Genomic DNA, 16,898 nt, shown 5'->3' with positions numbered 1-16,898 from the left:
TGATGTCATGGTCCCCTTTGAGAATGAAGGACAAACAGCAACAACAATTCTAGCCACAGCGATGCTGTGTGATGACATTGAGGGAGCAGCGTTGACCCAAGAATTCTGAATTTCAGAACCCAAGGTTCTGACCAGAGACCCTCAGAGAAGGGCTGAGATTTGTTAAATGCCATTGGCAATATCCATCACTCAGCTGACCCTGCTGTTCCTGTATGGGGATGTAGCTAAGATAAACAAAGCACTTGCTGGGTAATGAACGCCATCTGTCCTAGCTGCCAGTATGGAGGGGCCATGTCAGCCTTGCCTGGTTTAAGGGTTGAGAACCTAGAACTGAATTTCTCCTGTTGGTTTTTCTTGGGGAGGACATGATCAAATCAGTTTATTGTATTTTAAAAGAGAAAATTGAACAGGTCTGGGCCATGCCTCCTTGGCCACAGAATCTTACCAAATTATAGTTGTTGCTTTTTTTCCCAGTGAAGCCCAGTACCGGAGTGAAGAGCATGGTATCTCCAACTGTACAGGATAGAAATAAATAACTGGACATGTGGTGATTGTATACACTCAACTAAATGCATTGAAATCATTCTCTCCCTTGCTTGTCAATGATTATTTCTGTTGTTCATATGGACTATCCTTCTCCTTCTCCTTCTCCATCCCAAGAGCTGCCAGTCAGTCCTCTGTGTGTAATTTAATCCATTGCAATGGGACCGAGTTAGTTAAAGGGATATCAGCATACTGAGACCTAACAGATTTTGTATCATACTTCTGCTAGGTAACATTACTGTGTCCTGGAATCTTGGAAAAGGAGAATGTCCATTCCGAAATAAAGATGATATGTGATGTTTGAAGGACTGGAATAAAATGGCTTACAACTTGAAAGACTCCAAAGAGTGCCTGCCTGCAGCTTTACTCATGGGGCAGGGGTGGGGGAGGGTGGGAAGGGATGGGTGGGGGAGCATCAGCGTTATCAAGCACTTTATTTACTACTAATAGACTCAACCAAACTGGTAGCTGCTGATAGTCTCACGGAATTGGCCCTATGTTCATAGAAGCTGTATAAATCTTGGCTGGCATTTCTCCATGTCTAAACTCCATCTGCCTGAATTAACACTGATACTTTCATCCTCCTGAGCAAAATGCTAATTTTTCTACCAGAAAGTGATGGGACAAGTAGATACCAGTCAGTCTACTCTACCTGTGACCTACATGGAAGAAGTAAGGAACTGGAACTGTCTGGCTCTTACAAATCTGAGAGTGTTAAGTCTATTCACCTTTCTGAAAGGATGGATGAGGTGAGACAGCACAATATAATGCTGAACTTGGGGTTGGGAAGACCTAGGTTCAGTTCTGCCTATGATAGTTAGCTACTTATGTGACTAGGAGCAAATCATTTAGCTTCTATGAACTTCAGATTTTTCATCTGTAAAATGGGTATGATAATATCCATAGTACCTACTTCACAGGCTTGTTGTGAGGTTCAAAGGGTATAATGCACACAAAATTTCTAGCAGTATATAAATGGCATTCCTCAGTCTATGAGTAGATTTCTTCATCCCATTCATCTTTACTTCAAAGCTGCTTCCTCAGATCTCCTCCCTTTCTAGGGCTGACAGCCAATGCTAGCCCAAATATTTGATGCCAATAATCAGACAACCTAAAGAGCCTTCTCTATACAACCTGCATTTGGGCATCACCACAGGGCTTAGTAAATACATGACCCTAATCCTCATTGCAGACTTCTTATGCTCTTAGTTCAGTGGGAAAGGAATTTGGTGGAATCTTGCAGAATCCCCATTTTCAAATCCTAGCCAAGGCTTCTATTACTGAAATACCCAGGAAACTACACACTGGGAGAGCAATGTCCTTTTAACTAGTTTTTCCACAGTTAGTTTTGCTGCCCTCATCACATAGCAGACGATGACCAACTATAAGGGAATCCATTTTTTCTTGGCAGACCAGTCATGGCAGGTCTATACTGAGCCAATACAGTAGCTTCTGAAATCTCCCCTTTAGCTCTGTTGTCTCCAGAATCACAGAACTTGGTTATTGATACTGATAGTCAGTAAAGCTTCTAGAAGACTATCTACCTCTAACAGGAGAGGAAATGTTTTTGTTAATGTCAATAGAATCAAGAATTGAGAAACAGAATGGTGGTGCATGCCTATAATCCCTGCAGCCACAGGAAGCTGAGGCAGGTAGAAAGCTTAAGTTTGGGAATTCTGGGCTGCAGTGGAGCTAAAGTGAATCGGGTGTCCCCACCAATATGGTGAGCCCCTGGAGAGGGAGGACACCAAGTTGCCTAAAGAAGAGTGAACTGACCCATGTCAGAAAGACAGCAGATCAAAGTTCCTATGCCAATAAGCAATGGAACCAAGACTGAAGGGCCCCTGAATTTCTACCTTGGGCAAGATAGGGAGACTCCCTCAAAAATGAATGAATGAATGAATGAATGAATGAATGAATAAACAAACAAATAAATGGATGAGCAAATAAATGAATGAATAAATAGATGACATAAATAAATAGATATTCAAATGAATAAATGAATGAGTGAATGTCAACAGAGCCAAACAAATACGTATAGGAAGCTACAAGTTCAGGGCCTCAGTTTGTGAGGTGATGTCATACTTCCTTTAATGAATCACCAGGCCCTCTGTTTCAGAAATAGAGGGTCACTTTTGGTCTAATGAAGAACAGAGAGTTCTTAGAGACACAATAATAAGGAAAGGCTGAGGTTACCTTGTAACAATAATAATCTTGTCATCTGAGACAGAAATATCTCTTATGACACCTAATTGTACAGTTCTGCAGGAGAAGTATCTCCACCAATATCTTAATCATTTCTGTTATCTCTCGATCAATAAAGAGGGATGTGTGTGTTTGTGTGTGTGTATGAAAGAGAGAGAGAGAGAGAGAGAGAGAGAGAGAGAGAGAGAATAGATTGGATACCTGAGATTTAATTCCTAGGACTGATAAATGCAGGTCAAAAATGTCATCACAACAAAAATCTCTGTATAGCAGAAGAGTTTCCGAGTCTTCCAAGCCTCCACCAATGACCTACTTATGTCAAATAATTTTCTCTACAATCAAATTACAATGATAGCAGTCACAACTCATATTTCCATAGCATTGGAAGATGGATAAAGCCCTTTCCTCACAACAAAGGGAAGAATTAGAAGAGGCCCCTGGAGTCTGTTATACTCAGACTGTACCTAGAATCTCAACACCTTTGGGGCTTTAGAGATGATTCATATGCAGTCTAACCATGATGAAGACACAGACACCGAGAAGTTAAATGGTCACATAGCTAGTTAGTGATGAAGCAAGGAAAATCTAGATATTTAATTCAATAGTCCCAAACCACAGATTCAGAGATCCACAGGATTTTCATGAAAGGTCCCTACTCTCTGCACCTCATTCATTTAGATGAGTATTAAGGAAAGATGCTGATAAATGTTTAACAATCAGCTCTCTGGGGTAATAAAACAGTGTATACATGACAGACTTAAATTTTGTCTGCATTATTCACATTTTCTCCAACCCTTTCTTAAATCTAGAGAATCTCTATGATTAACAAATAATAAAGCCATGATTTATATAGTGTTTGCTGATTTCTGAGGTATAAATATTCACAATGAAAATTCAACAACTGGCTCTGGTTTGAGCTGGCTCTAGCATTCCTCTGTGTGTGTTTGTCTGTAGTTTCTCATTTCGTGTCATCTTCTCTTAGCACAGAGGAAATGGCATTAGCTTAATTGTAGGGTAGCTAGGTGGCTCAGTAGATAGAACATTGACCCTGGAGTCAGAAAGACCTGAATTCAAACCTGACCTTATACACTTACCAGCTATGAGACCCTGGGCAAGTCACTTAAACCTATTTGCCTCAGTTTCCTCATCTGTAAAATAACCTGGAGAAGGAAATGGCAAACCACTACAGTAACTTTGCCAAGAAAACCTCCAAAAATGGGATCATGAAGAGTCAGACATTACTGAACAACAAGAAAAATTTAGGAAAAGACTTCAGAATTCCTGGAACTAATCTGGGGAATCAATTTCTTGCTTGTTTCTCCCATCTCATAACCTTTTCAAACAACAAAAAAGCAAAACAGGAAGAAGACTGTGCCACCACCAGTGTCTAAGTTAGATTTCTAAATCTCCTTATTAAGTAGAGACATACTTTTACTGTAGTTGTTTAACTTATATCTACATCCAACAACATATCAGTATATAATTCGATTGAAGATGTTCCCATGGTGTTTCCAGTGTAACTTAAACAAGATCATAACCTTAAAAGAGGGTAAAAGGCAAGGAAGTGTGGTACAATGGGAAAGAGCTGGATCTGGATTGGTTATAACTGGAGTCAAATTCTGACTCTAATATTGACCTCGTAGGTGATCTTGGGGGACAGGTAAGTGGTGCAGTGGACAGAGTGCCTGGCCTGGGGTCAGCAAGACACATCTTCCTGAGTTCAAATGGTCTCAGACACTTACTAGCTGTGGGGCTGTGGGCAAGTCACTTAACCTTGTTTGCCTCAGTTTTCTCACCTGTAAAATGAGCTAGAGAAGAAAATGGCAAATCCCTCCAGTATCTTTGCCAAGAAAACCTAAATGGGTTCACCAAGAAATGGGGTCACCAAGAGTCAGACACAACTGAAAAATGATTGAACAATAACCAATGAAGATAACCTTGGGTAAGTCCCTTCATCTCTCATATGTAAAAAAAAGGCATTTGAATTGAACGGTCTTTGAGGTCACTTCTAACTCTTACCTCTATGATCTTATTACTTCCTCTACCTCCAAATCCTGGGCTGCGTCCCAGCTTGAATTTGGATTCCCATTGCTATTTTTGTTTTTGAGACAGTTACAACAAACAAAGATACAGTAAGACATCACTGATTATTGTTGAGATCATATGATCCCAGTAATATTTTTGTTTGTACTGTTTGAATTTCAGTAGTAGTATAGGCTACTCTCCTGACTCCAATCTCTGGAGCATTATCATTTCATCTGATATCTGGATGGATCTCACTGATGTGGGTACCCCTTCCATACAACCCACTCATGCCAGGCCATCCTACTTGACTCATCTGTGTCCCTCTGAATATCCTCCAAGCAGGACTACCCAAGGCACTGGAGTACTTCCTACAAAAAGATAGGTATCAGATATTCTCACCCAAACAAAGACCATCCCACTTCCTCATGGAAGTGGCCCTCCAGTGTGCCTTCCAGGTAGAGCTGGAGTTATTCTCAAAAAAAAAAGAAAAAGGGCAGCTAGCCCTGGAGTCAGGAGGACCTGAGTTCAAATCCTGTCTCAGACCAGACACTTGACGCTTACTAGCTGTGTGACCCTGAGCAAGTCACTTAACTCCAAATGCCTCACACAAAAAAAAATAAAATAAAATAAAAACAAACAAGCAAAGAAACAAAAAACCTTGACTATACTCTAGCATTTGGACACGTCCTTAGATTTCTTTACCTAAATACATGGAAATGATGACTTTGGCCTAAACATCTTTCAGGACAGATCTTACCAATCTACTGCCTGGATGAAGGATTAGCCTTGTACTGTTTGGCTCCAGAGAACAATATTAGGAGAAGTGCAGAGAGAGCAGATTTCAGCTTCCTGTAAGGAAAAACTTTTTAACCAAGCAAATTGGGTTGGAATGAGAAACTTCTTGGATTATCATTCCCTAGGGCTGTTCAAGCAAAAACTGAATGGCCCCTCCTGCATGCTGCAGAGGTAATTATTGTTCTGCTGTCAGTTGGACTCAGTGATCTCTAAAGTCCCTGCCATAATGAAGATTATGAGACCATATAAATGTGGTATCTACTGAAGTGGTCTTGAGCTAAATGCTTCCTGATGGTGCTGCTAGGGTAAATTAGCAGCAAAATGCATGTCCAATCAGGTGAATGAATTAACTTCCAGTTGTTATATTTGAGCTTGATGGTGTCACTAGGGAACCAAACAGCTTGTATCTACCATGGTGTCCATGATCATGTGGCCCATTTCTGATTTGGTGATGACACTACCATGGGGATATTGACACACTGCCCCATGACCCAAGGCTGCTAGGTATACCATTGAAAGTGACTTTACTGGGAGCCAATATGGCAGATTAGAGGCAATCCACCTGAACTCTCTCAATATTACCCTGCAAACAATAAAACAATGCCTCAAATCACATTTTGGAGTGGCATAGCCAACAAAAGGTCAGGGTGGGGCATTTTTCTGGTCTAAGAAAACTTAGGAGGTTAGCAGGAGAAGTTTTTGACAACAAGGTAGAAGCCTGTCTGGAGCCCATACACGTAGCAGCAGCAGCTTCAGGAGCTCTCAACCCAGGGATGGTAAGAGGGTCAGACAACTGATCAGAAAGACATTACAGGGCACCCTTTGCTGGCACTGGGTTCATCTGGCACTGATTGGAAACTCTATCACCCATATGCAGTTCTGGGTCACAGTTACAGGGCAGAGAGGAGTTCTGGGGGTGGGTCACAAGAAAGCAATGGCCCTGGTCACAGTTCCAAGGCAAACAGAGTGCTAGTGCTTGTGATTGCAGGGGACCAGGGGCTCTTCCTGGAAAAGACCAGAGCACAGACCAGGAGAGCAGTGACCATACCTCACACTACCTTCGAAGCACCAAAAACTGGCAGACACCTAGAACTAGCCCTGGAAACAGTCACATGGAAAAAGCCTCAAGTTTGGGACAGTGCATTCCCACTTACAGGTGAACAGAGCCCAACTTTAACATAAAGTTCAAAGTTAAAAAATAGGCTGGAAAATGAGCAAACAATAACAAAAAATTTTGACCATAAAAAGCTACTATGGTGACAGGGAAGACTAAGACATAAACTCAGAAAAAATACAACAGTGTGAAAATAGCTACAAACAAAACCTCAAAGAAAAATGCTAATTGAACCCCAGCCCAACTAGAATTCCTGGAAGAGTTAAAGAAAGAGATGAGTGGTAGCGGAAACATTGGGAAAAGAAATGAGAGTGATAACAGAAAATTATGAACAGAAAATTAATAGTTTTGTAAAAACATCACACACACACACACACACACACACACACACACACACAACCAAAGAAAATAATACCTTAAATAACAGAATTGGCCAAATGGTGAAAAAGAGGCATGAAATTTCACTGAAGAAAAGAATCCTTAAAAAAGCAGAATAGGACAAATGGAAAAGTAGGTACAAAAATTCACTGAAGAATAAAAACCCCTTAAAAACAGAATTGGCCAAATAGAAAAAGAGGTAGAAGAACTTACTGCAGGAAATAATTCCTTTAAAAACTAGAATTGGGCAAATGAAAGCAACCTCACGAGACATCAAGAAACAATAAAACAAAATCAAAAGAATGAAAAAGTAGAGGAAAATGTGAAGTATCTCATTGGAAAAACTGAACTGGAAAATAAGTTGAGGAAAGATAACTTAAGAATTACTGCACTACCTGAAAGCTGTGACCAAAGAAAGAGACTAGACATCATATTTCAAGAAATTATCATGGAAAACTTCCCCAATATCTTAGATACAGAGGGTAAAATAGAAATTAAAAGAATTCATAAATCACCTCCTAAAAGAGATCCCAAAATGAAAACTCCCAGGAATATTACATCAAACTCCAGAGCTTCCAGGTAAAAAGCAAATATTTCAAACATCCAGAAAGAAAAACATTAAAATACCCTGGAGCCATAGTCAGGATCACACAAAATTTAGAGGCTTAAAGGCATTAAAGGAAGGGAGGGCTTGGACTATGATATTCCAGAAGGCAAATGAGCTAGGATTACAGCCAATAATGACCTACTCAGAAAAACTGAGTATAATGCTTCAGGGGAAAATGGATATTTAATGAGAGAACTTTCATGCAATTCTGAAAAAAAGATCAGAGTTGAATAAAAAATTTGATATTCAACCACAATATTCAAGAGAAGCATAAAAAGGTAAACATAAAAGAGTAATCATAAAGGTCTCAATAAAGTTAAACTATTTATATTCCTATATGGAAAGATGATACATGTAATTCCTAATAACTATATCATTATTAGGGTGGTTAAAAGGAGTTTACAAAGACAGAGGACGTGAATGTGAGTTGATTGTTTTGGAATGATCTCCAAAAAATGAAGAAGTGAGAAAGAGGGATGCACTGGGAGAAGGGGGGGGAAGGTATAATGGCAAAAGTTTTCTCACATAGAAGAAGTACACAAGGAAGAGTTTTTGTAGCAAAGGGGGAAAATGGGGGTGGTGGTGGCATGTAATGCTTGACCGTCACTCTCATTGGAATTGTTTCAAAGAGGGAAGTATAAATGTATGTATGTATGTACACACACACACACTTGTGTAAAGAAATGTAATCTACCCAATAAGGAAACAGGAGGGTAAGGGGAGAAGAGAAAAGAGGAGGATGATAAAAGGAAGGACAGGTTAAAAGAGGCACTGGTTTGAAGCAAAATAGACTTTTGAGGAGGGATAGGATAAGAAGAGATAGAAGAAACAGAAGAAATAGGGATAAAGGGAAATACATAGTTAGTAATAATAACTGTGAATGTGAATGTGAGGAACTCATCCATAAAATAAAGCAGATAGAAAAATGAATTAGAAACCAGAATCCAGCAACATGTTGTTTACAAAAGACACACTTGAAACAGAAAGACACACACAGAGTTAAAATAAAGGACTGGAGCCAGGTCAGATATGCTTCAGCTGAACTAAAAGAGGGTAGAGGTGGCAGTTATGGTCTCAGAAGAGGTGGGGACAAAAATAGACCTGATTAAAGAGGATGATAAGGGAGGCTGCATTTGACTAGAAGGTGCCATGGACAATAAAATAATATCAAAAAATTTTTTATTTGGCTACTCTGATCAATGTAATGATCCAAGACAATTCCAAAGGATTCATGATGAAAAAATTACTATCTATCTCCAAAGAGGGAATTGATGAACTCTGAGTACAAATCGAAGTATCAATTTCTCACTTTGTTTTTCTTACTTTTTTTGAAATGGGGCAAAAATGGAAATATGTTTTGCATGATTTCACATGCATAAATGACACCATATTCCTTGCCTTCTCAATGGGTAGGATGGGGGAGGGAGGGAGAGAATTTAGAATCCAAAATGTAAAAAGAAAAGACCATTAAAAATAATTAATTAATTAATTTTTATATTTATAAAAGAAAGCGATGTTTCTTAAGACTTCTTAGAGATAAATTTGGAGCTAGGGCTCAAAAGATGAGTTGAATATAGATGGTAGAGAAGAGGGAGAGGCAGAAATATGCAAGATATAAATCAAGTACATTTGGAGTAAAAGCCTGTCTGGAGGGGAGGAGCTTTGCCGAGCAGCAAGAGATGATACTAAATAGTTACTGGGGTGGAGGTGGAGAGGAAATGATAAAACTAAAACACCAATGTCTCTGAATTGAGAAGACGTGGTATCAGCTTAGAGAAGAAAACAAAACAAAACAAAACAAACAACTATATGATGAGATTGTACATAAGGGAGTGGCAGCATCTAAGTCTCCTTCTCCCTGTCCTAGTTTGTTCAGTGACTTTTCTGTGTACTCCATCAGGGAAAAAACATTCAGGAGAAAATTCCTGATCACGTCCCTGCTGTGAGCCACCCCTGTGGGAAATCTGGTGACAGCTAACTACTTGCTGCCTAAGGCAGCCAATCTCCTGCCAACAGGTTGAAGAACCCAAGGCCTCACTGAAAGCACCAGACGCTGCTGTTCACTCTTACATTATGAATATTTATTTTTCTTCTTAAAAATGTACAAAAAATAAAATAATTGTATTTTTAGTTTATAGATTCCCCCTCTCCCATTTACAAAACTATTAAGTTACATAGGCTATTGGTGTGTTCTGTTTTATTTTTTTTTTTTAAAACATGAAAGCAAATTGTATACAATGCTTCTTTTGCTTGCCATGAAGAAAGGGCCTTTCACAGAATTTGGCACAAACCCTCCTGTTTCTGTTGAGTTCAATCCATTTTAAATAAAGGGAAGAATTTCAACATTCCATCCATTTCACTCAAGTCCTGAATCCCCGCAGAGGCTGGTATGAATGCACAGGTACCACCTTGGGGATGGCTCTGAAAGAAAATCAGACGGCATTTCCCCGACAGCCCCAATTCCAAAGCCGCCGTAGCATAGGTTTAAACAGCTTAGCGTAAACAAGTTAAGCACTTGCTTCAAGTGCCTCCGTGGTCCATCAATCAAAAACTTAGTGTCTGTTTGAAAGTGACAAATAATACAGGAAGAAGGGTCAAGTTCTTCTGTGTTTCTGGAGTGCTTTTTGCCCGCAATTTCTGACACTTGGTAATTTATCAAAGCACTGCTAATGCGTTCCATTAAAGGCACATCCAAGCTAGTCCATGAGCTTTTCCTTCAGAGGAGGAAGCAGCAGAGAGGCCTGGGCATGGAGAAGAGAGAAGGGGATGCAGGATGGAAGCAGGGAGGAGAGGGGATTGGAAGCTGATGGCTGCCTACAACATGCTGTGAAGTCTAGGGAACGTAATGGAACAAGCCTGTGGACCCACTCAGAACCTCTGAAGAGACACACTGGTCACCATTTCTTTGGGGAACAAGTTGTACAAATTTTCATCCAAGAATAGCTACTGTAGTATTATGGGCCACATCTTACCAACAGGAAACCATCCCTGATGCTTGCTAGTGGTTGTAGTGATACCAGAAGATGACATTTTAGAACTGGCTAGTCAAGGTCTGCACCACAGAATGGGAAAGGTAAACAGCAGGTAGATTCCATTCCTTCAAGAAAGTAGTCACTAACATGCCTAGAGTGGCCAGGACAAAGCTAGTGCTGCTTCCAGGAGGTTGGGACTTAAACCTTCATGCACACAAGTTATATTGACGTTCTCAAGGAGCTTGTGAAGTAAAAATCATCTCTTTTTTCATTTGAGATTTTTTTCAGAAATAGGTTTAGAAGTATTCAGGTAAAACCCACGAACATCTTGGTGAAACTAACAAGGTGTGGCTTCAGTCAGCTTCATGTGCTAAGTGACATCAAAGTCACTAGGGAAAAAGGGGGATATGATATGACCTGCTGTATAAATGAATCTGTCTAGGATATAGTAGTATGCTTGATTAAGTTTTTTTTTTCCTTTCTCTGGATGGCCACAGCGAAAGGGTTAACAGATTTGCAAGGGAAACACAGAAAGCTGAGTTATCACCATATCTTCCTCTCTACCCACTCCCCATTCTTAGGGACAATCTGTGCTCTTTTCAATATTGTTCCCTGATAAAAGAGAAGCAAGCTGGACTGGGAGGGAGCAGAAGACAGGTCAGAGAGGATCTGGATGCAGATTTGGGGCAGTTCCATGGAGGGGGTAGGTATGGTTCATTGTGCTGATTTGCAATGTCCATCTCCAGCACTTGAAATCCAGGGTGCCTTCCAGTCAAGACCTCAAAGTGCTTCATGTATGGCATCCAATGGCTAGACAAAGGGAAACTGAGGTGGGGGAACATTAAGAAGTTCATACTGGGGACACAAAGTCCACTCTACTCATTCCAGGGGCTCAGTGCTCTGGACTCTCTGGCCAATCACAGAGAGCATGTTTACTGAAACACATGCTCAGATTCGCTTGCTGTTTTAAGAGATCATCTATCAAAACATTTCTCTTCCTCTTTATTTCCCAGGAGCTCTCTCCCCAGGCCACATCATTGTTTTTGGAAAGGCTTCTCAAAGTAAAAGGGTACAGCTTGAGAGGTAAAGGGACTTTTATAGTTTCATTCACTTTCGTAGCATCTGATGCCAGCGGGAGGAGACAGAGTTAAATCTAAACCTTACAAGTGCCTATGTTGACGAGGTCCAGTTACACCTAAGAGCTTGTTCTGGTGGTCAGGCCCCAGGAATAAGGCTCCTGGGTAATGATAAAAACATGGCTAATTTAAATGAGAATAATCATCCAATAAAGCACATGGAATAGCATGTTAAAGTCTGGTCCAAACCCTGCAGTGACTTGATGGGCCATGGGATTGGTACTGTGAGGCACCCCCACATGCTTGCAGGGTTTCTAGCATCAGCACACTGGAAAGGGACAAGGAGACCCTTTGATTTTCTTGAGAGAAAACCAGTAGTAAGGGGATATGAAAGAATATAATCAGCGGGTGCATGCAACAGGTCCAGTGAAAGGGAACATAGCAATGCTTAGGGAAGGGGAACTCCCTGAGGACAGGGAAGGAGTCCCAGGGGAGAGGCTGCATAGAGACTAGCTCCTCCACTGGCAGTAAATTCTTGGGCTCACAGCCCAGGAACACTACTCAACTTCAGGCCATGTCTGCTGCCCAACACCATCCCTGGGGGAGGGGCAGGATGAAAGCTCTTGAAGAAAGGCGAACCTCAGGGCATGCACCCCACCCCCCAAATACAGTGGCAGTAAACGTGCCCACATACAGTAGGTAAAATATATTATTGCAATATTATAAACATTATGTACAGATGCTAAAGAGGCATACTTTTCAGGTCACTTACAAATTACACGGTAGCTGAACATCTTTCTGTACAAGTCCCCATGGGCCACTTGCTGGGAGCTTCTAGAGGTATTTGACAAGACTGCCTTCCCCAGGGCAAAGAAAGGGGGTTTCTGACTGGTGAATGTGAGTGTTGGATTCTTTGCACCCCCTGGGTTAACTCTACCATGGAGTAGCCCACTTTGTCCAACCACACAGGGGGAAAGGGGAATAACTAAAACGTTCCAGCCTCCCCCAGCTGAACCAAGCAGATGTTTTCCCTCAGTGGGGAAGGCCCTAGACTATCTCATCTTGAGGATGGATCACTCCATACCCAGGAGTGACCTATAAAGCCCAGGCACCAGCTGGCTCTGGAGAGTGGTGGGCAATAAATAAAGAGCCAAGGGGCTGGAGGTACCTTCCCAGCTGGGGTTCTATTAGAAAACCAGGCCTCCCTCAGCTCTGCCCCAGCGACCTGATTACTGAGCCAAAAAGCCCCACGACACTAAAAAGGGCATTTTTTCCTTTGTTTCCCCTCCCCAAAGCAGTCTTGTAACAGCATTTCTCAGATAGGTGACTTGGGTCTGCAGGGTTCTTGGGGGTGGGGTGGGGCGTGCTTTTTTCTGGGGATGAAATGCAATGATGGTTCCTGCAGAGGGGGCTTGCAGGGTCGGTCAGATTTCCATCAAAGTGATCTTGAAGCCTTCCACCATGCTCTCCATGTTAAGGATGAAGGTGTCCTCATTGGAGTAGTGCTCGATGATGTTATCATCCATGTTCACCAAGATGCTGGAGAAAAAGGGGAGAGATTGGCAGCTGTGAAGGAATCCAAGGGCTCAGCCCAAGGGAAGGAACTTTGGAGATGAAAAATGACCTCTTAGTACCTTGATTGCACACCCTGGCCTCTAAAAGACAAGACCTGCTTTCCTTGTCCTGCTGTGAGCCTCCTAGAGGCTCACAATTAGGGCAGGGAAGCTTTAGTAACTTCTATCTCTTCTCTTAAAACAGGGGTGGTTAGTTTGGGGTCTGGGAACTCATTTGTTAAAAAAAAAATTGATAACTGTTATTTCAACATACTTGTTTTTCTTTGTATTCTATTTTATATATTTAAAAACATTATTCTGAAAAGGGCTTCATAGGCTTCCCAAAGGGGTTAATGAGCCAGGGAGACCTGATTTCAAATCTCACCTCAGACACTTACTAGCTGTGTGACCTTGGGCAAGTCACTTGGCCTCTGCTTGCCTCAGTTTCCTCAACTGTAGCACAGAGTTAAAAACAGCACAGGGTTGTTGAAAAAGATAAAATGAAAGAACATTTATAAAACACTTAGCATAGTGCCTGACCCATAGTAGGCCTTATATAAATGGTAGGTATGGTGATGATGTCACAAAAAAGGTTAAGAATTCCTACCCTAAAATCATTTAATAAATCCTTCCCTCCTTCCCTCCCTCCCTTTCTCCTCTCCTCCTTTTTCCTTCCTTCCTTCTCTCCCTCCCTCCCTTCCTTCCTTCATTCCTTCTTTCCTTCCTTGCTTTCTCTGGTACAGGGAGCAATATTTGGGGAATACTTTCTCATTCTACCTATCCTTTCACCCAAACATGAGTTAAAGATTATTGATTTTTCAACATGAGCAATTACACTTTGGAAATCAGCAAACTACAAATCAGGCTTGATTTATTATTTTGTTGATTGTCTAGATCAAAGAAGGCAATGGAGAAAATGTTGTTAATGCAGATTAAACTTAAAAACATTTCCTGTATTTTTGGCGAACTGGTTGTTAAACATTTACCAGCACACCCATACACCCACCAACCAACCATACCAGCCTTACTCTTGATCTGACCTACAAAGCCCTCTGGAATAGAGCTCCCCAGTACAGCCCTGTCTTCCTCTATTTCCTCTCCAAACCTACTACAGTCTCCTTTCTTCACCTTGCCTTGAGAGCTCATCATAGCAGGGATACTCTCCTCTTTTTGGAGACTTGCACAACACATCCCCACCCCAGTAGTTCTGCTACCATGGGAAATGGAAACAAAAAAAAATGTTGAGCATTGTTGGACAACAGATTTACATAGAAAAGAAATTTGGATTCATAGGATCATAGATTTATAGCTGAAATGGACCTTGGTGCCTATTAAATCCAGCTCCGTCTTTTTATTGATGAGGAAACTAAGGTAAAGAATAGTTAAGTGATTTGCCTGAAATCATACAGCTAGTAAATGCCTAAGGCAGGATTTTAACTTGGATCTGTCTGACTTCAAGTCCAGTGCCCTAGGCATCCTGCCTGGTTAATTTGGAGTGTGTGAGTGTGTGTGTGTGTGGGGGGGGGGGAATGTGTGTGTGTGTGTGTGTTTGGTTGTTGTTTTTGTTTGTTTGGTGGAAGGGAGAGATTTTATGAAAAGTGATCATATTTTTCCTTACCCTTTTTTGCTTTTCTTGTAAAGTTTTGCAATCTTCTCTACTGGCAACCCATATTTCTCAGATATCTGTAAATACCAAAAGACAGAAAATAAGTAAGTAGGGTAGAGATTGCTGTCCAACATTAGGCAATAGATTTAAGCCCTTTTGACTTCCTTTCACTGGGACTTCACTAATGAGACGTTCTCAATCAGCCCTACTTTTTGCTATTTAGCCCTGGGGCCAGAGAAAGTGAAAATTTTAAATCATTCAACTAAGGTCTCAGGAGTGCAAAGCCCTGGGGCATCTTCTCAATTCCTACTTCTAACAGTTGAATTTTCAACTCATTTTATGCAAGGGAGAAGAAAAAGCCTTTGAGTGTCTTCTTTGGGAGCTGTCCACAGGTTGAAACATCCCACACATCTTGCTAGCATATACAGGATTAATTACATCCCCCTCCCCACCATGACACTCCACTTCAGTCCCAGCCCCTAATATCATTCAGATCTACTGCTGATGTGAAAGTGAGTCAATCTCCTCTCCCTAGAGAAGAAAAACTATCCTGAACACACCAACATCTTGGTTGTAATGCTGAAGCCACTGCCACAGGATTTAGCCCGGGAAGGGAATTTAGACCAGATTATTTTAGATTTTGAAACAAAAGGGACTTCAGAATTTATCTAATCCAACCTCTTATCTTACAGATGAGGAAACCAAGGCCCTGGTCATCCAGGTCAAGCTCCCATTGCTCTCCTTTCCATTACTAACTCAGGCCATGACCAAAACAATAGTAATAACTCTATACCCCAAAACACTTCTGCATTTATAAATATTCTTTCATTTTATCTTTTCAACAACCCTGTGCTGTTTTTAATTCTGTGCTACCACTGAGGAAACTGAGGCAAGCAGAGGCCAAGTAACTTGCCCCTATCGTCTCTTCCTCTGATGAAATGGTCCTTCTTGCAAATGCCATTCTTTCCTCTTGAGCCCTTGAACCCATCCCCTCCCATTGCCTTTCCTTAAGACTATTCCCCCTCTCCCTAATTTTCAGTCTTTCCATGCCTACTGGGCCCTTCTCTATTGCTTACAAACATGCCCAGATACACCCACTTTCAATCCTTAAACAACCTTCACTTTATCTCATCATCCCGTATCTTTCTTCCCATCATAGCTAAGCTCCTAGGGAAAAACAAACCTGTTCTGGTTGCCTCAATTGTTTCATCTCACACTCACTTCTTAATTCGTTGCAATCTAGCTTCCAACTTTATTATTCAACTGAAACTGTTCTCTCTACAGTTATCAATCCCCAGGGGGCACTTTTCCCTCTAGGGGCAAACCTGAGGGGATTGAGGATTTCTAGTACTAGGACCCACGAGTACCTCTGTTCCCCAATGATTATCAATTAGCCATCCAGAGTTAATCAGCTTTTAGAAAGAAGTGTTTACTAAGCATGTATAGCAAAGACATTTGTCACAATCCCCCCCAAAATACTAGGGGCACACTCTCCCCCTGTATACACAAGGCCCTTGGGGACAGTGGGCTGAAATTTGGATCAAGTAGCTAAAGGGTCATGGCAGGGACTGTTTCATTTGTCTGTATCCCCAGCACATAGTATGCACTTAATAAATCTTTGTGGATATTAATATGGAATTTAAAAATCCTCCCACCCAAGAAGAGTCTCCAATATAGTTTTAGGTCTTTTTCAGCAAGCTGGGTGAGCTGGTAGCTTCACTATCAGCTGAGGCATAAGTCATTGAAAAGGTGCCTAAAATCTGTATCTGAAATCTGGAGGGACTCTGTGGATAAAATAACAGAAGAGGTCATATTTAGGGATAGTTTGGCCAGTGAAATTTAGTTAATGAGATTATATACATATACATATATATACAGATGTGTTGATACATACGTAATGTTAAAAGACCTAAAGGAAAGAAATACTGATTGAGTGGGTGTATTGAAAGAGAAGGAGGGAAGGGAGGAAGGGAGGAGGGAAGGAAGGAAGGAAGGAAGGAAGGAAGGAAGGAAGGAAGGAAGGA

The 16,898-nt window shown here is 41.2% G+C and overlaps 1 protein-coding gene across 4 annotated transcripts in view; it reads right to left on the bottom strand.

Moving 5' to 3' along the window:
- Positions 1-11,117: 11,117 nt before the first annotated feature.
- Positions 11,118-16,898, bottom strand: part of GRHL2 (grainyhead like transcription factor 2) — a 232,047-nt gene continuing 226,266 nt past the window's right edge. For all 4 annotated transcript variants that reach the window (XM_027850005.1, XM_027850006.1, XM_027850007.1 and 1 more), the window contains exons 15-16: positions 14,887-14,951; positions 11,118-13,254 (exon numbers count right to left, since the gene is read on the bottom strand). In XM_027850005.1, the coding sequence (XP_027705806.1) occupies positions 13,140-13,254; positions 14,887-14,951 (180 nt within the window). In that variant the 3' untranslated portion in view covers positions 11,118-13,139. The remainder of the gene's footprint in view (positions 13,255-14,886; positions 14,952-16,898) is intronic.

The sequence above is a fragment of the Vombatus ursinus genome, unplaced genomic scaffold, assembly GCF_900497805.2.
Source record: "Vombatus ursinus unplaced genomic scaffold, bare-nosed wombat genome assembly UNPS02008961.1, whole genome shotgun sequence".
Taxonomy (NCBI): Eukaryota; Metazoa; Chordata; class Mammalia; order Diprotodontia; family Vombatidae; genus Vombatus; species Vombatus ursinus.
Note: the sequence above shows the minus strand (reverse complement) of the source record. Positions and strands in the feature narration are given on the sequence as shown.